At 36.3% G+C, this 24622-nt stretch overlaps 1 protein-coding gene across 1 annotated transcript; it reads left to right on the top strand.

Annotated features, from left to right (window-relative positions):
- Positions 1 to 103: 103 nt before the first annotated feature.
- Positions 104 to 23328, top strand: Klhl28 (kelch like family member 28). Its single transcript, XM_052185784.1, has 5 exons — positions 104 to 219; positions 8213 to 9111; positions 13412 to 13855; positions 15000 to 15208; positions 18611 to 23328. Exons 2-5 carry the CDS (start codon positions 8213 to 8215, stop codon positions 18772 to 18774), a joined length of 1716 nt encoding a protein of 571 aa, XP_052041744.1. The 5' UTR covers positions 104 to 219; the 3' UTR covers positions 18775 to 23328.
- Positions 23329 to 24622: the final 1294 nt, after the last annotated feature.

Consider the following 24622-nt stretch of genomic DNA (forward strand, 5'->3'; position numbering starts at 1 on the left):
CCCAGGCCGATTTCTGGAAAAGGAAGTCTGAACGTAGCCAGGATGGAGAGGCGGGGTCAAGGCCTTAAACGGAAATGACGCTACCCTGCCCGGGGCGGAAGTTTTCCGCCCCACCCGTAAGAGTTGAGGTTTGACCGGAGCAAGAGAGGATCCCATCCAGGGTTCCAGTTTTCCGTGGCTCCTCCTCCTGTTGCTGCAGGTGTTATTCCTGGGACTCAGGTATTTTCCTTTTGCTACTATACAGTGGTGCAGGCTTTGGCGGAGTGTTGCATGAGTGCCCCATGAGTCAGAATGCGAGGGTAAAGGACTGGACCAGAGCAGGTAGAGAGGACATGTTCTGCACAGTGCTGGCTACCATTGTAAACGTTCTACTCACTGCTATCCTGAGTCAGATTCTTTCTTCCTGCAGACTGCTTAGCAGTGCAGGAGAACCCAACCAATGCCAAGCACACAGAGTACTTTAAAAAAAAAAAAAAAAACTTCCTTGTCGTTGGAGACCTTCCTCGTCCCGCCCTCTTCTCCCCTGCCTCCTTTTCCTCTCTTCACCCCTGTCTGTGGAGTGTTAAAGGCTTCTGTCACTTTTCATTGTCCGCATCACCAAGTTTTCTGATAGATGTGTAGAATCAGTGTTTTCCCCTTTGCATTAAACGGAGTGCTTAAAGCCTTTATCATGTAGCTCCTCTGTGGGACTTTTCCTTTTGCCCCACCTCCACCTTTCCAATCTCCCCTAGGATACACCAGAGTCTCTGCAGTCTTTCAGTCTCCTGGAGACGGTGATCGCTAGACAATTTAGTTGTGGTGCAAGTTCTTGGTATTACAGTCCTAAGAGAATTCTGCCCAGAGGATTTAGGTTGATAGACATTATTTTAAGCAAACTGAGAATTTGATGGCTAATGAGTGTTTTCTCTTTGTAAAAGAAACTATATATAGAATCATTTCAACTAAGAGTATTTGCTATAAGGCCAAACCGCTTTGGGGTATGAAAGAGCAACTTTTGTGTCTGTATTTGAAACGTAATTGCTGAATTACTGTGTAGCCCAAGCTGGCCTGGATTTTTTTTTTTTTTTTTTTTTTTTTTTTTTTTTTTTTTTTTTTTTAAAGATAGGGTTTCTCTGTGTAGTCCTGGCTGTCCTGGAACTCACTTTGTAGACCAGGCTGGCCTCCAACTCAGAAATCAGCCTGCCTCTGCCTCCCAAGTGCTGGGATAAAAGGCCTGCACCACCACCGCCCGGCCTGGCCTTGAATTCTTGACCTTCCTATCTCAGCCTTCTGAATGTTGAATGTGCCCTGTCAAACCAAGCTTGAAAACAGATTTGTTGTTGTTTGGCAGACTTTTAAAAGAAATAATAGTTACTTTTTCAGTGAAAAGACTGAGTTATAACTTGAAGTTTCGAGCTTATATTCTTCAAATGCAAGTATTTCTGTCCCTCTTTGTATCAAATGGAATCTCTCTCTCTCTCTCTCTCTCTCTTTTTTTTTTTTTTTTGAGACACAGGGTTTTCCTGTGTAGTCCTGGTTGTTCCAAACTCCCTCTGTAGACCAGGCTGGCTTTTAACTTAGAGATCCAAGTGCCTCTGCCTCCCAAGGGTTGGGATTAAAGTGCTGTGGCACCCTACCCAGCTATATTACTTTCTGAAATCTTGGAATAATTGAGTCACATGTCATAGTGCTTTATAACAATAACTATTACTCCTAGTGATACAAGTTGAAATTGTATTTATTAGTTTTTATTGTAGCACAATTAAGATATATTTTTCTTAATTTTTTTTTTATTTTGGAAAAAGATTTATATATTTATATATTAATATGAATGAGTCTGTATAGCCGTGTATCCTGTGCTTTGGTTTAAAGCCTTGATGGTTTCCTTATTTTTTTTTTTTTTTTTGTTTTCTGTTTTGTGGTTTGCTGCTGCTGTTCTGTCTTGTTTCACTGTCATGAACGTTGAACAGAGGGGCTTTGTTCACACCAGGAAGTGTTCTGGCCCTGAGTGTCGTCCACGGCCTTCGTTCATCATTTTGATGTATGAGTGGATCTACCCGAGTTTGGTGTAGCAAATGTATTTTAGTAGAAAAACAATAACAAAAGCGCCAATGGGTGTACATCTTACAGAGCACTTGCCTAAATATGCATTATGGGGTCGTGGGGACAACTAGGGAAATTCCCATATCCAACCTAAAAAGCCTAAGTGCATACTTCTCTTCATATGTGCTGAGACTTCGGGAACCCAATCTCCATGAAAGGGAACAGGAGAATGATGTATGCAGTAGAACGTCCACATTAGAATGCCAGTTTATGTTGGAATAGAAGGTAATTCTAGTGACCAGAGTTTTCAGATTGAAAATATCCAGCAAACTCTTCATGTATCTAAGAACTTAGGAAGCCAAGTTACTAACCAGACTGAGGTTGTGTTGTAATCAGTATCAAAGAAAAGGACTTAGAAAGTCTTGAATGATGTTTCATTATTGGCTATGGCGTAAAGATAAGAATTTTTCTTTCCCTCTACAAAGAACACTATTGAAGGGACCTGGGTCCATAAATCAAGCAGTTGTCCTGTTACTTTCCTCTAAGCAAAGCAGAATGAGTCCTTTTCTCTCAGGTCCCTGTAGCTCAATGTGTGTTACAGATTGTAATTTATTTATGTCTGTTACATTTTGGCTTGTAGAAAACTTGGGAAATGCATTAGCTTCATTGTGACTGTTTGGGAAATTAGACTATACTGTCACATATCTTAGTACCTTTTGAGATGATCTTATAGAATATAAATCTTATTATATTTTATTTATATCTATTAAAAGTACTTAAGTTTCTTTTAATCTTATTTTTGAAGTCTAGGAGTCCTTTCAGTATTTACTAGAAAAGCATTTGTATGTAATAATAGAGTTAGATTAATAACAGGGTTTTCCCTTCTTTTGTTTTTTTAAGACAAGAGTTTCTCTGTGTAGCCTTTCCTATCCAGAAACTCACTCTGTTGACCAGGCTGGCCTCAAACTTAGAGATTGGCCTGCCTCTGCCTCCCAAGTGCTGGGAATTATGGCATTTGCTTAAAAAAAAAAAAAAAAAGTTGAATAAGATAATAGGAGTGCACTTTTTGTTGTAAAAGTAAACCTCAGAAATTTGAAAGGAAATATTCAGGGCTATACTAAAAGTTGCAAATTTGAGTGCAGCAAATTTTAATGATTTCAAAATAATTTAAACAAAGTTCACTGATTACAGAAAGGTATATGCTGCCTACTTTCATTCTTTGAGGTATACTTAAATAGGGTAAGCACAGTTGTTCTAGATGCATGTTTTATTTCCAGAGTAAGAGATAATGAATTTGTTGGATAAATCACTTTATGTCTTTGTGTGTTCTTACCTAAGTTTTGTAGGCATCTTTGAAATATTGGAAATGAAAATAAATCCTGTAAACTATAAAACCCTGTACAGTTTAAGAAGTTGTCATTAATAAGTACTATGCAAATGAATGTTATTACTATTAAGCAATAATTGTAGTCTGTTATGTGTTATCTGCAAAGTACTGTGCTAGGTACTTCGTAAATACTAATTCATCTAATCCTTTCAACAACCAGTAGAGGTTCTGTATTCTTCTTTTGTATTATATACATTTTAAGGATCAGAGGAAGAAAATAAAACTCAAATTAGTCAGTTTAACTATTTGCTTAGAGCTTTTAGAAGTTTGGAGCAAAGGGTGCTAAACTATCAGATAAAATTGGATATTTTTCCATTATTAATCTTTATATTTTATGTATTATTTGATTATATATTTTAATCTATTATTTTTCTGTGTCCTGAGTCTTACTTCTTGTGTCAGCTTTAATAAAGCTAAGAAGTTTTTAGTTTTTGTTTTGTTTTTGTTTTTGTGTTTTGAGACAGTGTGTTTAGCTCTTGCTTTCTGCTGCTTATTTCCCAAACCCAAGAGAAGGATTCATGGTAGTGACAAGAAAATAATTTTACTTTGGTTTCTCTAGATATAAAAAAAAAAATAATTGAGCTGGGTGATGGTGGCACATGCCCCAGCACTTGGGAGGCAGAGGCAGGCAGATTTCTGAGTTCAAGGCCAGCCTGGTCTACAAAGTGAGTTCCAGGACAGCCAGGGCTACATAGAGAAACCCTGTCACGGGGAAAAAAAAAACCCAAAAAATGAAAAACTAAAAAAAAATAATAATTATAATAATAATTATTGTCAGACAAAATGCAATTTTGCCACTTTATTCTATAGATATATACTGATTAAAAATATATATTATAATTGGTTGAATTCTAGTGTAGGGAAAGCTGAACTGTGGGAAGATAATTTAATAATAGCAGTTACAATAAAAATCTGATTTGTTAAGTTACACTGGATTTTTTTTATGCAGCTCTTTCCTATTTATGAGCTGTGACTGTAATCCCTATTTATATGGTGACAGTTAATTGCCTCCCAGCTGATTTCAGCACCACTTTTTTTGTAGCTTAGGTGTCAATTAAGTAGATAGATGCTAAACTTGCAACCTGCTCTTTATTATCTTGGCTATAACAACCTAAAATTATGGAGTCTTCTTTTAACATATTATGTGTATTGGTATAACATGAATATAATTAGAAATGAAGTACAATGCTATTGCCTTGTTGAAAGTTTGACATTGAAACTATTTGTTCAGTATTGACTAATTTATTTCATAGATACATAGATACATTTGATATTTATTTTAGTTTAACAAAAGTTTAAAAAATATGGCTATCATGTAGAGGCAACTCAGTGTATCAGATGTATTATTACACCATCAATGAAGGGAGTTATTAATACCTAGATTCCTCTTTGACTTGTTTTAATGCCCTGATGTGATCACACTGTCTGTGTGATCTGGGTGTTTACATGTGTGTATATTTATCATTTGTTCTTTATAGGTTTACATTTTTAGAATTGTTTAAGACAGAAAGCTTGCTTACTACAAAAAACAATTATTGAGAATAAAGTTTACATAAGTCTTATTTTTTTTAAAGATTTATTTATTTATTTATTATATGTAAGTACACTGTAGCTGTCTTCAGACACACCACAAGAGGGCATCAGATCTAATTACGAGACGGTTGTAAGCCACCATCTGGTTGCTGGGATTTGAACTCAGGACCTCCAGAAGAGCAGTCAGTGCTCTTAACCGCTGAGCCATCTCTCCAGCCCTCATAAGTCTTATTATTAATGCTCAACTAAAATAATTATAATTAAAACTTTAATTAGAGAAGGTAAAATAGAAGCTTTCATCCTGTACCCAGGTTGGTCTGGAACTCAACATAAATCTTTCTGCCTCAGCCACCTAAGTGCTTGGATTGCAGGCATGAGCCACAGTCTCAGCTTGATATTACATTTAATATACACAGATATTAAATTACCATATGTCCAAGGTCATAGAGCTGTTTGGTACATTTAACTAACTGTGGACTTGACTCAGACTTCTCTGGCTCTAGTTCATATTTTGTTCCCTGTTCTTTCTTGTTTCCACGGCACCTGCCTGACCTCCAAAAGGTTGTTGGTGAGATAAAAGAGCACAGTAAAACTGTGGTTTTAAGGAGCAGAAATTATTTTTTCTTTGAGTTACTTTTAAAAATTTATCTATAAATAGCTGACAACCAAATATAATCAAAGTTACGAATATTGAATAAGTTACAAGTAAAATTTACAGTATTTAGGCTGGAAAGAGTTGACCCAATTCTCAGTGTTCTAAATTGTCAGAATCACCAGGAGAGCTGATAGCAGGCTGTCTTGCTCCCCTCCTCTCTGTGCTTTCCTATTTTTCCTTCTCTATTTAAAGTTTTAGTTGTAATTATTTTAGTTGAGCATTAAAAATAAGATGATGTAAACTTTATTCCCAATAATTGTTGTTGGTAGTAAACAAGCTTCCTTCTTTTTTTTTTTTTTTTTTTTTGGTTAGCACAGATGAGAGTCTTTTAGGTGGAAAAACTCGTTCTCTTAAGGCTAATATTGATGCTGGTAACAAGTAGCATCTAATAATTATTGGCTACTACATGCTAGCACACAGAAAGACATCCCTCTTTTAAATACTGATTTGACTATGCTAAGCACATGAGAAAACATGACTTTAAGATGACCTTTATGGGGTCATAGAGCTATTAAATAATTTAGACAATATTGTAACGTAAGCAGTCTGATTCTAGTGCTAAATCTTTTAAAATTATATTGTCACACCTATCTAGATCTGTATAATATGCATCATCTGTGTGTGCTTATATATTTTGTATGAACACATTATTTACAAGTTATGTTTTTATACCTGTACCATATGTTTTTATACATGTACCATAGACCCTAGAGTGAATTTCTTTTCCAGTATTAAGAGGTAGCACAACATATAAAGCTAATGAAATTGCCAAGACCTCACTGCTGGCCACTGTTTTGAGCATTTCATATGCATACATTTATGTAACCCTCCAATCAACCCTTACAATAATTAAACAGCATTTATCCTGTGTCTTGCTACGTAACCCTCAGTTTTCCATTTCTCTAGACTCAGAGCCCTCGGATCTATTACTCAGGGACCATGATCTGAATTCTTTTCTTCAATGGGTGTTATGGTTTGTTTCAGTTCCCTTTAAAGGACGATGCCCAAAGCATGTGTACCTGATAGGACATTTCCAGAACAAAATGAAGTCTCCTTTCTTACATTCCATGCATTATAGTTCTATTAATAAAGCCTCAGCCCACATCAACTTAGAGTATTAAAGTAGTACTGAAATTAAAATCCCTTTAGTTTTTGGTTTTTAAGACAGGCTTTCTCTGTGTAGCCCTGACTGTCCTGGAACCCGTTCTGTAGACCAAGTTAACAGGTTATTTAGGATCATTAATTTCTTGTTCAGTGCTTTTGCTGCTCTTTGTGATCACTACATAAAGGAAGGGCATAACCCTGGAATATGGTCTGGTCCTACAATACACCACTAGAATCATCCCTCCAGACTCCGTTCTTTTATTTTTATGCATTGGACATCTGCTGATTTACCCACCTGAACTAGATTATAATTTTAGATTTGTTCTTAAAAATCTAAAATTCTTTACATCTCTAATTAAACATAAAAATACACTTTTCTGATTAAAAAAATCTAAGCTCATCATGAGAAGAAACAGTCTCTGATATGCCTTATTATTTAGCAATAATAATTGTTTAACTCCTTTAGACAAGACTTAATGGTCCATTTTATAGACTCACAGATCACATCATTAATTATTTTAGAGTGTTATCTGGAGCTAAGGTGACTCTTCTTAGACTGTTTATAACATTTAGTCTTGCTTTTGAGACTTATGTCCAGTCCTATAGCACTGGTATTAGTTCAGGATCTCATTTCTAGGTCTTTGTAACTATCTTAGTATGTAAATGTTTAGTCTGAGAGAAATATGTTCTTATAAAATATCCAGCTCTTCCCTATCAAACTTTGTATTTTCCATTGGCATTGTTCATTGTTCACTGTTTAGTCTGAATATGATTCTCCTCCTTAAATAACGAGACAAATGAGAATGGGGAGTGGTTTAAAAATCTGTACGTATATAATTAAATTAATTGTATATAAAGGAATAGACTTTTAGAGAAATTTAAAGTTGACCTAGATTTTTGAAATTTGTATTGAGGAAGAAGGATGAAAAGGGAAAGGCTATAGACAATACCTAACACTTAGTAAGAAAACATTTGGAAACTCTTCCACATTTTATAGAGAGCTGTAGCATTAATAGTTACATGAACAATATTGTTATGACAGGCTGTTGTGAGAAAGGATACAAATTAGTGGATATGGAGGTCATAGGAAGAGGTAATTTAATAAAGTGAACCTTTACAAAATCAATGTCCACAGGTATTATTGAGATTATTATTGAGAAAATAGCAAATCGCTAGTGTTTCAATACTAATTTGGCTTTAAGCAACTTTTTCTCCACATACAGATTTTATTATCGTGATAGCTGAGTTGTTAATGAAAATACATAATGAAGCATGTAGTTTCCATCTAAAATTCGTTTTGGTTGATACCTATACAACATTTTGGTTTTCTACTTCCTAATATCTGTAATAAAGGAGTTGAATTAGGTGATTCTTAAATTCTTTCTAACGCCAGAGGCCTCGAACCCAGCAAATCAGGAAGTAAACAAGTCTGGTTTGTACTCTTTGAGACACAGATTTACATTGGCATGACTATTTTGAAGTAACTGCTTGTGTCTCGTATTTTTCTGTAGATGGACCACACAGCCCCGACCTACATGCTTGCTAACTTAACCCACTTACATTCTGAACAACTTCTGCAGGGATTGAATCTTCTTCGCCAGCATCACGAACTCTGTGACATCATTCTTCGAGTAGGTGATGTTAAAATTCATGCTCATAAAGTGGTTCTTGCCAGCATCAGCCCATACTTCAAAGCAATGTTCACTGGAAACCTTTCTGAGAAAGAGAACAGCGAGGTTGAGTTTCAGTGCATTGATGAAGCTGCGCTGCAGGCCATTGTGGAGTATGCATATACAGGCACGGTTTTCATTTCTCAGGATACAGTGGAATCTCTCCTGCCAGCAGCAAACCTACTCCAGATAAAACTTGTCCTTAAAGAATGTTGTGCATTTCTTGAAAGCCAACTTGACCCTGGTAATTGTATTGGAATTTCCCGTTTTGCAGAAACTTATGGTTGTCATGACCTTTATTTGGCCGCTACTAAATTCATATGCCAGAATTTTGAATCTGTTTGCCAGACAGAAGAGTTTTTTGAGCTTACCCATGCTGATTTGGATGAAATTGTCTCCAATGACTGCTTGAATGTAGCTACTGAAGAGACAGTTTTTTATGCATTAGAATCTTGGATCAAGTATGATGTACAAGAACGCCAGAAATACTTAGCGCAGCTGCTGAACAGTGTCCGATTACCGTTGCTGAGTGTTAAGTTCCTTACTAGGCTCTATGAAGCGAACCATCTTATCCGTGATGATCGTACTTGTAAACATCTCTTGAATGAAGCCCTAAAGTACCACTTCATGCCTGAACATAGACTCTCTCACCAGACAGTCTTGATGACACGACCTCGCTGTGCTCCCAAAGTATTGTGCGCAGTAGGAGGAAAATCTGGACTCTTTGCCTGTTTGGATAGGTAAATAGAAGGCTTTCTTAAAGGAGTAATACTGACACATTTTATACTTTTTTAAATGTGATGATTATATGTATTTAAGAATAATTTCATTTTCCTTTTATTTGTTGTTTTGGTAGTCTTTCTCTCCTTTTTATTTCCTAAAATTTTACAAGGATATTTAATCACATTTTCATACATTCTTTGTGATACTCAATTATTAGTTCTTTCCTTGCCCCAAGTATGTATATTTGTCTACCCTGAATATATACTAGTTTTTCTTCTGTTTCACTATTTCTTCCTCCTCCTCTTCTTCCTTTTCTCCTCTTCCCTTTTGTCTCTCTCCTCACCTTCTCCTCTTCCTTATGACAGAATGCTAGGAACCTGCGATAAGGGCAGACTGAGGATAGGAGTTGGTTTGAATGAAAATAGTTAAAGGAATATCAAAGAAATGAGAAAAATAAGAAACTGACATAACTAATGACTTTCATGTGAAATGTTTTTCATTGTATTTTTTACAAGACCATTGTAAAAAGTTCTTTTTCTTTTCCTAACATTTTACAGCAGGGGCTGCCGGTGTGCTTCTGTAATGATTTACAGGCCCTCTTGTCTTTGTTGCAACTACTCAGTTCCACCTTTGTGGGAGGAGAGAGCATCCTCAGACAGTGTTTGAATGTTTAAGCATGGATGTGTTCCACCGAAACTTTATTCATAAAAGTAGATGACCTGAATTTTAGCCATGACTATGTAGCCCATGATTTAGTTCTGTATGCAAGCCACCTTTCAACACTGACAACATATTTTGAGGGTTGGTGGGGTTTTTTGGGGTTTTTTTTGTCTTTTTTTCAAACATCACTCCTGAAAATGTTCATGCTTGGCATATTCTTTTAATACTGTTGATTTCCTTCTAGCAATTTACAAAAATCTGGTAAACTCGTTCTCTAATCAAAAATTTAATATTTCTTTTTTTTTTTTTTAAGATTTATTACTTGTTATACATAAGTACACTGTAGCTGTCTTCAGACACACCAGAAGAGGGCGTCAGATCTCATTACGGATGGTTGTGAGCCACCATGTGGTTACTGGGAGTTGAACTCAGGACCTTTAGAAGAGCAGTCAGTGCTCTTAAACACTAAGCCATCTTTCCAGTCCCGAAAATTTGATATTTCATCAATGGCAGTTCACATATTGTAAATATTTAAACAAGTCATACTCTACATTTTCTTTAAGCCCAAAACTGCTGTTACTGAGATGGGGCTACCTGTAAATTATTGGCTGTGGTAATCACCCGTGTTGATGGGTTGACTCATGCTTGCAAGAGTGGAATACTGTCGTGAACCAAACAACTGACCTCATGACAGAATTCCAAATATGAGTATATATTGAAAAAAAAAATCCTTATCTAATTGCCTCTTGGTTTCTTAGATATTAAAAACATGAACTTGTTATTGAAAAATCAGAAAAATGGCCTTATTTTATATCTAATAATCTTTTCCTCACTGAGTCTATCATAGTAAAATTTAAAGTAGCATTTTATTAAGCTGTTTATTACAGTATTATTAATAATTGAGAAGATTGGAACCAAGCTGATAACCATTCAGTTTAATTCTACACAAAATAGTGCTAAATAAGGGACCTTCAATAAATTCATAATTTAGTAAAAGAGACATTTGTATATAATATGCTACTACATGCCAAAGATTATTCGGTGCAACTATTGAGGGGTATGTATACCATTTAAGGGATTTAGTAAAGAATTTATATGGAAGTTAATGTCTAAGTTGAGTTAAAAGAAAAGGAAGAGCCAAGCAAAGATGGGGTCAGAAGAGAGCAGCATTCGGTATTTAAAAGTTCAGTTCAGCCGGGTGGTGGTGGCGCACGCCTGTAACCCCAGCACTTGGGAGGCAGGCGGATTTCTGAGTTCAAAGCCAGCCTGGTCTACAGAGTTCCAGGACAGCCAGGGCTACAAAGAGAAACCCTGTCTTGGAACACTCCTCCCACCCCCAACAATAAAAAGGTCAGTTCAGTTCTGATGCTAACTCTCTTGGATTGGCCCAAACCACCCAGATAAAAGGCTTGGTCTCACAGCACCGCTCCGACTGGCGAGCTGCTTGCCTTTGTCCTTACCAATCACTGTAGGAGGCTAAAGCCTGTTTTCAGGTGTCCTGCCGTTTTCAGGTGTCCTGCCGTCTTACCACCTCCTTTCACGCCAGCTTATTTCAGCACACGTACTCTCTTATAGTTTGAATGTATTCCCAAAATTCATGTTTTAAAATGGATTTGTTCTGAAAGAGAACTCTGGCCCCTTTCATTTCTCTTTGGTGTGTTGCCAATAGCTCCTTCTGTGTTATAATGTAGAAAGAATGCCTTGATCTTGGGCCTTTCAGCATCAAGTTCCATGAGCCAAATAAACTTCCATTGTTTATAATGTACCCAGTCAGAAAAGAGACTGACAGGAAAGCTGGCACAAGTAAAGGGGACTGTTGCTGGAGCAAGCGCCCGGAAGTCAGGAAGCAGTTTGGAGCTGGGTAATGGAGACGTTTAATCAGAGTTGGAGGATTTTCTAGATTTTAATGACACAACATTAAAGACAGTTCTGGATTCAAGAAGAGGAGACAGTCTGAATCTTCCTAGACAATAACATGGCCCTGGTATTGAGAGAAATATGAGCAGTAAAAGGCTGTTGTGATGTAGCCTTAGAGATCAGGAGCATCAGCCTGCAACCTGGAGGAAACACTACTCGTGTTATAAAATTGCAAAGAACGTGTTACACATTTGCACATCCCTTATTTTACATAACACAGAATGTGAGTGCAAGCCATGGTACATGGCAAAAGAATTTCTAAGCAGCAGGCTTTTTGTGTGGCTCTTTTTAAAATGAGTGTGCGAGCAAGGTGTAAGAGGAGAGAAATGACCTAAAGATAGAATTTATACTTAAATGACAATCTGAATGGAAACACTGAGAAATCCACAGCCTTTGTATGTAAAGAGTTGAAAAAGTTTGCTTAAGAGCAGCCCAAAGCTATGACCATGTGAACTCCACAGAGTAAAGAGGTCAGTTCTTCCACATCGATATAGTCAGGTAGTTGTCCCTCTCCTTTAAACAGTCTCTGTCTTCTCCACTTCGCCCACATGTCTCCTGAATCCTCACCTCTTTCCACTGTATCGCATGTTACACACAAACATGTTCTGGTTTAAGCTCCCAGAAATAAGTATCCTCAGTTTTATGTGTTGTATTATTTTGCTTTTCATTATAATTTTCTACATACTAAGTGTCTCAAAGATATGAAGGTTTTCAACATTTTTATCTAAATATATTTCTTCAGAGATGTGATTTCTCACCAGATAGCAAGGTTGTGAGATTTATTGGTTACTCTACATGAGGAAGGATTTCATTTACTTCATGAGTACTATAATATATGGATATAGTGTGGTTTCATTTTAATATTAAAATTTTACACATATTCAGAGCAAACAAACCTCACATGTGCAATTTAGTCAGTCATAATAAGCAAAAGGAAAGTTGGTGTAGTAGAATGTAGCCAGCACTCGGCACCAACCCTGAACTCCCTACCTGCTCTTCCTTGCCCAGAGGTAATATGTGTTTCTGACCCAAAATTAGTTTTATATATTTGTGAAGTTGATACAATGAAAATATACAGAATTGTTTTGAATTTAGCATCTTGTTCTCATATGTGTAAAATTCATATTCACTGTGGTGTAAAATACCATCATTTATCCATTTGATGCTTGCTATACATTTGGACTGCTTCCAGTCTTTTGAAGTTATATGTGGGACTTAGGCATACACTCAGGTGCATACATATGTAGATGCATTTATCTAAGACACATATCTAAGAATGTATCTTAGCCATGGGGCAAATATATACAATACTTCTAAATACTATACTATTTAACCATTTTCTTTGTGATGAATTATTGTTTTGTGCTTCAGTGAACATTTTTGGATATGTTGCCTACTACAAAATTGGCTATAGAATTCAATAAAATTAAATATCAATATTCAATAGGAGAGACACATTAAGAATGAAATTCTGAGTGAAGGTATGTATTCTCTACCTTGTCAGATAAAATTGTTTTCCAAAGTAGTTTGTACCAGCTTACACTCTTAGCCGGTGTGTCAATGTTTGCACAACACTATTGCGAATGGTTGTTTTCTGTCTGCACTTTGAGAAGTTTGGAAGGTACATCATAGTTTATTGTGCTTTTGATTTGCATGACCTTGATTATTAACACAAGTAAGCATGCTTGTTTATGGGCCATTTGAGTTTTTTAATCTATTATTTCTCTGCTTATTCGTTAGTGTGGAGATGTACTTTCCCCAGAATGACTCTTGGATTGGTCTGGCGCCCTTAAATATTCCTCGCTATGAATTCGGAATATGTGTTTTAGACCAAAAAGTCTTTGTTATAGGTGGTATTGAAACTAGCGTACGTCCTGGTGTTGCTGTCAGAAAACATGAAAAATCAGTGGAATGTTGGAATCCTGATACAAATACCTGGACTTCTCTGGAGAGAATGAACGAGAGTCGAAGCACTCTCGGAGTAGCAGTACTTGCGGGAGAAGTTTACGCTTTAGGTGGATATGATGGACAGTCTTACTTGCAATCGGTAGAAAAATACATCCCCAAAATACGGCAGTGGCAACCTGTGGCCCCAATGACAACCACCAGAAGTTGTTTTGCTGCAGCTGTCCTGGATGGAATGATATATGCCATTGGAGGGTACGGCCCCGCCCACATGAACAGGTATTTAAGACAGTAATGGGATTGCTACAGAAGCAAAATTTACATTCATTTCTGAGTTTTAAATTTGTATGTATAAATGGACTTTTTAATAATGCTTAAGTAATATTGACAAATATTTGGGCATTTAGGCTACTACTAAGTATAATATTTTATATCACAGAGATTCAAATCTCTATTAAATTTTATATTCAATTAATGTAGTAAACTGCATTTTAGAGCTCAAAAACCTAAAAAAGACAAATTGAGATTTTTGTCTGATGCAGTTTTGTGTTTATCTACATGTGTGCATGATCTTTTCTCATGATGCTTAATGGATAAAGTAGAAGTGTAATTCTTGTATTCCCGTGCATTATAAAACAGCATAAAACTAGAATCTTGGGCCAGTGAGATGGCTCAGAGGGCAGATGTGCTTTTTGTACCTGAGTCTGACTTGCGAACTGTGTTCAGTCTGTGGGCCCCATGATGGAAGGGAAGAGCCGTAGTTCAAGAGCCTCTCTTGTCTTTTTGTGGTATATTCACACCCATAATCATGTGCACAGAATAATTACTGTAAGGAAACAGCTTCTAAAATTGAAATATTATTTCATATTCATTTTGGATTCTTTGGTCATACTACACATGTCATCACACTGTTAGAATAAATGATTTTTATATTCTGTAATATATTGAATAAAGGAGAAATGCAAATAAGAAAAAGTAAAGTTTACAAGTTACTGACTGTATGTACTGTGAATCATAGTTCTTTAGAACTATCTTTAGCTTTTTTAAAAATTGCTCTAAAGATTTTTTTTTTATATTTAAGAGTAGTGTTTTACTCACCATGAGCAATCTAATGAAAAAGACATGTACTTAAATGTACCACACCACTATTTTGTATGAGGGATTGTAACATCCATGGACTTGGCCCTCCAATCCCTCAAGGATATCTAACTGTGTAAAAGGATAAAATTCAGCTATTGTATCCTGTACACAAAGTAAACTTTTTATACCTGATATCTTATCCACAGATACCTAAACATTTGGGACAAATTACTACTGTTTTTATCTGTTTAATTTGAAAAGTGTGGTGGGCTTTAGTTTTTCAGGAACAGCACGTAACAAAAGTGACCTATGAATTAATTCTTCATCATGTAAATACTTGCAGTGTGGAGCGTTATGATCCAAGTAAGGACTCCTGGGAGATGGTTGCGTCCATGGCTGATAAGAGGATTCACTTTGGCGTTGGAGTTATGCTAGGTTTTATTTTCGTGGTAGGTGGGCATAACGGTGTCTCACATTTGTCAAGCATTGAAAGATATGACCCTCATCAAAATCAGTGGACAGTGTGTAGACCAATGAAAGAGCCCAGGACAGGTAATGTTTTTTATATTAATTCATTTGTTTGTTTTGTGATACTGGGGATTGAAACCTAGGCCTGTGCATGTCAGTACTCTACAATTGAACCACATCTTGAGGTGTTAACTCATTAAATTCAGCATACAGAGCTTTGCTTTATATAGTGGTATTCTTATAATATTAATACCTTGGACCTTAACAGTAAGCATTTTTGCTAGAAAAAAATTACTTGTGAACTTGTGTGTATGTGTATGAGAGAGAGACAGACACAGAGAGGAAGAGATAGCGGCAGGTACACAGTGTGGTATACCCTGTGTATGTGAAGGTCAGAGACGAATTTTACAGGAGTTGTTGCTCTCCTACCTTGTTTTGAGGCAGAGTTTCTTTTCATTTCATGCTGCTATGCTGTATACTGGCCTGTAATCTTGCAGCCATTTCTCCTGACTCTGTCTGCCTCTCACAATAAGCCACTATAAGTACAAGCCTGTGGGCATCTTTATTATGTGCTGACTTTCTTTTTCCTGGGTATGTATCAGGAAGTAGGATTTCTGGATGCTCTAGTAGTTCTGTTTTGTTATTGTTGGGAATTCCATACAAACTGTAGTCATGGATGGACTGATCTATACTTTCCCCAGTGCAGTAGCAATTCCTTTTCTGTGTGTCTGTAGAATGGAATCTAAGACACTTCTGATCATCATTATTTTGATAGCTAAAGACTGTTGGACATTTTTTCATCTATTTATGATTTGTACTTTTGAGAGTTCTCTCTTTAGTTTGTTTACTTTTATTGATTAAATTTGGATTTTGTTTGAGTTATTAATATATTATGAATATTAGTTTCTAATTAGATAAGCGCCTAGCCTAGTTTTTTTTCTTTCTGTTTTATGGGCTGCTATTTATAGTTTCCTTTGCTGCCCAATCTTATTTCTCAATTACTGTTTACTAAATTGTCAAAGTCCTTGTCAGAGAATTATACCTAATGTCTCTCTGACTTGAACAATTTTCTGTTTATTTTCTTTTTGCTGCTTCAAAATTTTAGATCATTCACTAATGTATTTTGAGTGGGTTTTTATACAGGGTGAGAGACAGGCATTTAGCATCACTTTACTTGAGGATTTGTAACTGTCACAACACCATCTGGTAAAGAGGCTATCTTTTCCCAACATGTGTTTTTGGGTCCTTTTTGGCTTTAGCTGTGGGGATTTGTTTGTTAGGCCCTCTATTGTATCCCCTTGATCTAAATGTGTGGGGTTTGTTATTGTTTGTTTGTTTCTTTGTTTGCTTACTTGCTTGCCAAGCCATTTATTTATTTTTTATTTTATTTTATTTTTTTATTTTTTTGGATTTGTTTTTTTTGAGACAGGGTTTCTCTGTATAGCCCTGACTGTTCTGGAACTCATTCTGTAGACCAGACTGGCCTCGAACTCAGAAATCCACCTGCCTCTGCCTCCCAGAATGCTGGGATTAAAGGTGTGCGCCACCACCGCCTGGACAAACCATTTATTTTTATTTAGGAATTGTGATCATTAATATTTAGAATTATTGTTAAAAGGTGTATTAATTTGGTACTGTTGTGTTGTACTTCAATCTCATAATTTCATCACCACTCAGAGAAGAAATATCAGTCAGCAGCAACTGAAACAATTTTAAAACAAATCAGGAGTTTAAATGTAGTATAAAGCAGCTGGACACATAGCTGATTAATCAGGAAGGTTAGAAAAAAATTGAGCTAGAACATCTACAGTATAAACTAGGAATCAAAATATTACTGAAACTAATAATATTAATACTTAAGTAATAAAAAGGGATGCTGGGGAAAGAAGAAATTGAGAAGGAGGATAAGAAAGAAGAAAAGCAGATGCTGTAGAGATAATAAGGTGTGGGGACGGCTCAGTGAGTGAAGTGTTTGCAGAGCAGGTGCAAGGATCTAGGTTTGGATCCCGTGTTCATGTTAAAAAAACTGGATTCATGGAGTAGACATATGGGTCGACGATTAAGAGCACTTGCTGCTTGTGCACAGGACCAGAATTAATGGTCCCACCATTAATGTTAGAAAGCTTACAGCCGTCTGTAGCTCACCGATCCAGAGCATCCAGCACCCCTCTCTGCCCTTCACAGGCACCCATACAGACAGAGAGAATCATACATAGAAATAACATTGATCTTCACACACACACACACAGACACACATACACACGTAACACATGAAATCTGGGCACAGCATTGAATGCCTGTAATCCTAGCACTAGGAGGGCAAGACAGGAAGACTTCAGAGGTTCAGTATCTCACCAAATCAGCAAGCTCCAGCTTATAGCAATTGGAGATACCTATATTAACCTCTGGCCTCCTTGTGTGCCACATATCTGCACAACCTACACATAGGCATACAGCATACACACACACACACAAAGTAGGAACAGTGCAAAGTAAACAGAGACAAGCAATCTAGAGATGAGAGAGAAACGAAAGGAAGAGAGGGAAGAACAGAAACTATCAGTATATCTTTCTTCAGAGAAAACACAGGAACACCATACACATACCACATACACACACCATACATACATATACACCACACACCATCCACATAACCATACACCACACACAAACCATATACAGCATATGCACAGTACACATGTACCACAAAGATATGAATTACGATTGCAAAACTCCAGAACTATAGGCACTCAAGGGACATCAAAAGCACGAGTACAGTGAACTCTTTAAGTCCTTAGTACAGCTTCTTTGGTACCCTCGCTAAAAAAAGCCATGAAAACAATGAGAATGTTTAAAATGTAGGTAGATTTTCTATTTTTAGAACTATAGATAGTAATGTCCCAAGAGAGGATTTTTAAAACATAAGTTACATTGTGTGATATATTTGAAGACATGACAAAATGAATGTTTTCTAGAAAAAACATAAAATTTACATTATAAATATACTGCTTTCTTTCTAGTACTTAAAGAATATATGGCAACTGCCCTGATCTGATCATTGTACAATGTCACACTGTACCCTATGAACATGCACAACTATTGTGTGTCGAAACAAAAAGCATATTTTGAAAATGCTTTCCTGTAGTGGGCAACTGACTGTTTTGTTAAGGGTTTTGGTTCCTTCCTTCCTTCCTTCCTTCCTTCCTTCCTTCCTTCCTTCCTTCCTTCCTTCCTTCCTTCCTTCCTTCCTCCCTCCCTCCCTCCCTCCCTCCCTCCCTCCCTTCCTCCCTTCCTTCCTTCCTTTCTTCCTTTCTTTGTTTTTGTTTTGTTCTTTTGTTAGTTCCTAGTAAGCCTATAGTATTGCCTATATAATTATATGATATTGTTCAAATGAGTTTTGAAGATGCATTAAGATAGGAATTATTCTCTGAGACGTAGTCTACTTCTTAATCAGCCTGCTTGTTCTTCTCTCTCCACCTGTGTTAGGAGTTGGTGCTGCAGCAGTTGATAACTACCTTTATGTGGTCGGTGGTCACTCAGGGTCTTCCTATCTGAACACAGTACAGAAGTACGACCCTATCTCAGATACATGGCTGGATTCAGCAGGCATGATATACTGTCGCTGCAATTTTGGATTAACTGCACTTTGACAAGTGTGAACTTTTGGAAATCGCACAAGGTGGTACCATAGGAAAGAATGCCCAGGGTCCTGAACCTGAAAGCTAGCTGCACTGCTTTCTCTGTAACTTGAAGTGGCATGAAGACTCAGTTTTGTTGGGTACTTTGAACTGACTAATAATTTGCTCTTGATTATACAGTGAACCAATAATTAAACAAGGGAAACAAAAAGGAAAGACTTAAGCAATTGAATCGTGCACTTTTCTCCACTAAGACTGCAAAAGTTTTTATGTTCCTACATGTAGAGAAACCTTGCTGCTTTTTAATTTTGTTTTCAATAATTTAAACTCTTCTTTCTTGGTCTGTATTTGATTTACTAGGATAAAAGAAGTTCAGACTCTGGAGTGTATGATTGGCTGGACAAAATGTGGGTAGTGATTGTTGGATGTAAATTCATATGCTTCATGTGGTTTGTTTGTTTGCTTGTTTGTTTGTTTGTTTGTTTTTTAAAAAAAGGGCTGCATTCACTTCGGATACTTTTAAGGATTTGTAAATAACATCTGAGTGCTCTTTCTGCTAAATGATTTTAGGGCTAATAGTATGGTAAGGTTGAAAAACAGTGTTTAGTATCATATTTGGGGCCCTGCTTTAAGATTGCATATTTATTGTTTATGCTTTTTTTATATGGGCTGGTTGAACTTTGTTACTCATCTGTGCTTTGGTAAGCAGGGATAGGAAACTAATCATATTTGTTTCTGTTCTTTAGTGCTGCACAGCAGGCTTCTGATATTGAAGTAAATATATTTGAAAGGTGTTTAGTACCACCCTTGATGCATAGTGTTTTCTTTGATAGATTCTTAATTTTAATGTTTTTTTAAGGTCTTAATTTTGTTTTCAGTATTCAAATATAAAAATGGTGCTAACTGTCAGATGTATAACAAAGCTATAACCGGTGTTATTTGGGTGTCCAATGTGAGATGCATGATGAACTGTGATAATTGCTTTCATTTTTCCTGTTTGATTCGTTTGTGCTTATAGAAAATGTCAATGATTACATTAGTGTTAACATCCAGAACCATCTGAATGGCTTGAGTTATATTTCCCATGGTTTTTGAATGGTGACTTAGAGATGATGCTTTTTTTCCCTTCCTTGTTCTAGAGATTACATGTCCTTCAGCACAGAGATTTATGCACCAAACACAGCGTGCTAGGCAGGTGTGCATGTCTTCATTCATTTCTTAGGTAACTGAATACTTTTAACTTATTGAGGAAAACTGGAACTTGATGTTTACTTGAATAAATGGTTCTAAATTTGGTTCTGCTTTGTTTAAAGAAACTGTCTCTCAAAGCAAAACTGTTTGTTACAGCAGCTGACAGCTTATTTAAAAGAAATAGTTAACTTATTTTCGCATGGTTTAGCAAATATCTGTTAGTCTTAAATACATTAACTTGCAGTTTATTATGACGTTGGTACTTGCATTTTCGTATTTAGTAATTTTGCTTTCATGTTCTTTATGTTTTTTTTTCTTTTTTACCCACCTATTCCTTCTCTTTATACTGTCTACAAGATCACTGAATATTTTTTCCTAAAAAACTCATCCTGCATTCTTAAGTGCCATATTATTGTAACTGTTGTTAAGAAGCCATTTGTAATATAAAGCCTAGCTTTACCTGTTAGCATACATGTTATGACTTCAAAACTATAGCTGGGCAACTTGTAGTTTTTCTTGTTCTTCCATAAATTACCAGTTGTAGATTTGAGAATATACTATGAAACTATGTAAAATCATCTTTAGTCATAAAATAACACCATGCTTTATAAATATTTGCACAGATTATTAAGCCTTTCAAGTAATTTTTAGTCTCTTTTAATCTAGCACTTAACAGGAGCTAAGAAAATCAACTGAGTATTTTCTACATCACTTGTCTGAGTATCACAATGACATATAGCAATAACTTTTTCACTAATTTGAATACATCTGTTGAATAGGAATGAGGTACACTGTGTGGTTGGCCTGAACCTTTTTAAGGAAAACAAATTTAACTTAGATCCCAGCATTTACTTTTAAATCCCCAATTTAGTTGTTTTGTTTATATCAAATTATTAATGTATTCTGTTACACTAACTTTAATATCTTCCTCACAACAGCGAAGTGAATTTGAAAGACTAGAAAGTTATTTTAAATATAAACATATTTATTCTAATTATTCTGTTTTAATAGTGGTTTACCCGTGTATTGTTTCTGGTATGCAATTTACTTATAATCTGTAGCCATTTGGTAAATTAGATCAAAAAGTATGTACTGTTTTTTTTTTATTTAAATATTTTATCTGGCTTAAAAACTAAATGCAAAACATTTTGGGCAACAATAGGATCATGTTCCTGTGAACGAAGTATAAAAACATACAATCCAAAAAAAAAAAAGCACTTAAAACTTAGAAATATACTTATTTTAAAAATCCTATTGATCATAATACCCAGAGCTACTATATGGCCTGAAACCTGGTAAGTTTACAACATATCTGAGAAGTTTCGTATGAACACTGTGCTGATAAGTTGTGAATTTAAATTTCCATGTTTCTTATACTAAAAAGGATAAAATGTTACATTGTAAATCCCCAGTTTTAATGTTTTTAGAAATATACATAATATATTATATATCAATATATAGGATATATATGATTATGTCATATATATATATATATATATATATACACACACACACATATATATGTGTGTATATTCAAGCAAAATCTTGAAAGCAATTTAAGACTGCACAGAAATATCTTGGGAAAGAGATAGGGGAAATAGAAATCTGGTCACTTGCAATGTCACTTGTCTTCTATAATTATGTCAAAGAATGTATGCAGCATTTGGGTATTTAATATTTGGTATGTAGTAATTGAACTTAATTGATTTTTTTAAAAGTAAACCCAAAGGATATTTGCAAATTTCATGTTTTTGCTAATATTATTTTAAATGTGAATGAATATTAAATTATAAGTATTAGTATCAAATGAAAGAAAAATGGCTGTTGGTATTGAAAGTTTTTTATAGTTTGACATATGTGAGGACTCTACTACATACATGTGAGACCCCGTGTCAGATGCTGAGGTAGCGGTCTATTGAATGTAAATAGGAGTCACCCTCTCTCAGAAGAGTAATGATTATTATGAAAATCTATAGCCTTGTTCCTTACTTCTGAGGTCATAGGAAGGAACTTGAAACTTAAATAAATACTTAGTGTTCAGGTTGGTTTTAAAGATACAAGCAAAACTTATGAAAATCATGATGTTTATAGAATCCATGTGGGGTCAGGAGCCTTGGCGCAGAGGTAAGACCACCTGCTGCTCTTACTGAAGACCTCGGTTGGTGTCCAGTACCCAGAGGAGCACGGTGTCCCTCCCACAGCTCCAGCTCCAGGGCTCCGAGGCCCTTTCCAGCTTGCTGGGACCACCCTCCCCCCACACACACACATATACACACAAATAAAAAGAAATCTTCTCTTAAACAAAGATTTCCATGTTTCTTGGAATTCGATTGATTATTTTCTAAAGGAAAAGCAAAACTAGGAAAAAATACACCCAAAACCTATGTTGTAGAACACCATGGCTCTGGAGAACGTTGAGGACAATACATGTATGTATCATGCAGTATTTAGTTTCAGTTGTAGTGTTGGATTCCTGGTATTGTCACCAAAGTGCTCATTTTTAGGAAAATCAGATTCTATAATAAAGTTACTGCTTAAAGTTTAATAAATTTATGATGGCCTCTATAAACCTTCTGTTCAGAAAGTTACACAACTGTGTGACATGTCAGGTTAATATCCTTGTCTGCTACGTAACCCTTTCTTTCCTGTGGTAAAAAGAACTCTAATTAGATGAGATATAGTTAGGTAACAATTCTATGGGGAATATTTATTGGCTCTTCACTTCCAATATACTGAATTCAATGTTGATATTCACATTTAGAAAATAAGTTTAATACATTTTAAATAGAAGTTTACAAATATTACTAGTGTGAATATGGTAAAATAAAAATCCAGTTTACATCTCTGCAGAGAGAAAAATTGTCACACTCTTTTACATATCCACATGTCTTCTACATTTAATTTTGTCAAGATATCATGTGTAAAGTCCCACTCATTTTAAAATATGAAGCAAAAAGTTCCAAGTTTGCCTTAATATACATGTGAAGTTAAAGTACTGGATGATAATGTTTATATCTTTGCCTTATGAATTGTGCCGTGTCATGAACCAGAGATGGCTGTGATTTTCACAGGACTCTGAAGCATTGTCAATGTGGAGTACCAGTGAGTGTCCCTGTTGCAAATACTGTGCTTGGTTGTTGATAAGGTTCATGTCTAAATGCTTTTGTACCTGTATTTACCTCTGAATAGATACTTTTTAGCATCAGGGTTTTATTTTATCTGTGTTTACATAGTAAAGTGGCATTTAACTTGTTGAAGATTGTATTCTTTTTTTTTTTAAGAGTTTTGTGCACATTATTGTGGTAATGCTCTGTAATGGTTATAGTTATATTTCATTTAATGTGAAGAGTTTAAAATAAAACTGAAAAATGCAAATTTGTATCATGTAATCATTATTATGAACTGAACTAATCTTTGTCATGTACAACTCTTAATCCACTCATAAATTCTTGTAAATGCATGGATGGATGGATGTCTCCAAAGATCTGGTGCAGAAGTTTCACAGTACAAAAGTGTAATGTTTGGGTAAACTTACATCTGGAAAACAAGGATGGACCAGCTCCTTAAGGGGGTCTGCTGCTTGCTTCACTGTTGGACCATTGCCAAGTCCTAACATCTGGAAGAAAAGTCTACTAGGAGCAAAGAGCCTGCCTAAGTAAGGGCATCCCAGCAGGGAGTCCCTAAAAGGAAGGCCCAGGACCCAGAGATCCACAACAAACTCCCACCCCACTGGGGCTGCTTCTCCTAGAAGCTGTATTTTTTTTTTTTTATTTCCTTCCCACCCCTTCCTTCCCTCCTGACCCTTCTTCTATCCACCAGGTCCCCTTGCTTCCTCTCTCCCTCTTCTCTCCCCCACTTTCCCTCCCTCCCTCTCTCCTGCTGCTCCTTTCTCAGGGACTGGCTTCTACTTTCTCATGCAGCATCTGACACTACAGCTTTCCAGGATGACCCTTTAGCTTTCTCTGGGTTGTTGTTCTTTTCAGGGTACCCCTAGATCACTACCTCCATAACCCCAGCATCTGTAGAGTGAGATGGGTTTCAGACTGGCCTACTATAGGGAGGTGGCTGTATGTTAACTGCTGTTTTATAGTCTCATTTATAAAAGCATGCCATAGGGCAAATTCTATATGAGCCACTTCAATAAATGATCTTGATATTTAATATTATCAAAACAATAACTACGAAAGAGACTCAAGAGTTGGCTCAGTGGTGAAGAGCACTGGATGTACTTCCAGAGGACCCAGGTTCAATTCCCAGCACCTGCATGCCTACTTATAACTGTCTGTAACTACAGTGCCCTCTTCTAACTTCCACAGGTACTGCACATACACATACATGCAGGGAAACCATCCATATTCATAAAATACCTGCAAAAAAATAGCTGTCAATGAAACTGTGAAAAGCAAAAGTACTTACAAGTGCCTGTTATAAGTTTATAGTAGAACCAGTCCACTGAAGCCACATTGAGACCAAAGAACAAGAGGTACGACCTGATGGACTCTTGGAATGGAAAGCAGTGCGGCACTGCATCAGAGAGGATGCCCCAATCAGGAATCAGGAAAGGGAGGGCCCACGGGGACTATGGGAGACCTTGGGTAGTAACAGGATGCTGTGGTCTTGATCCAGATCCCTGAGACATGCAGTGTGTGTAGTTTTTATTTCCCTGAAG

Source organism: Apodemus sylvaticus, chromosome 6 (genome assembly GCF_947179515.1).
Source record: "Apodemus sylvaticus chromosome 6, mApoSyl1.1, whole genome shotgun sequence".
Lineage (NCBI taxonomy): Eukaryota > Metazoa > Chordata > Mammalia > Rodentia > Muridae > Apodemus > Apodemus sylvaticus.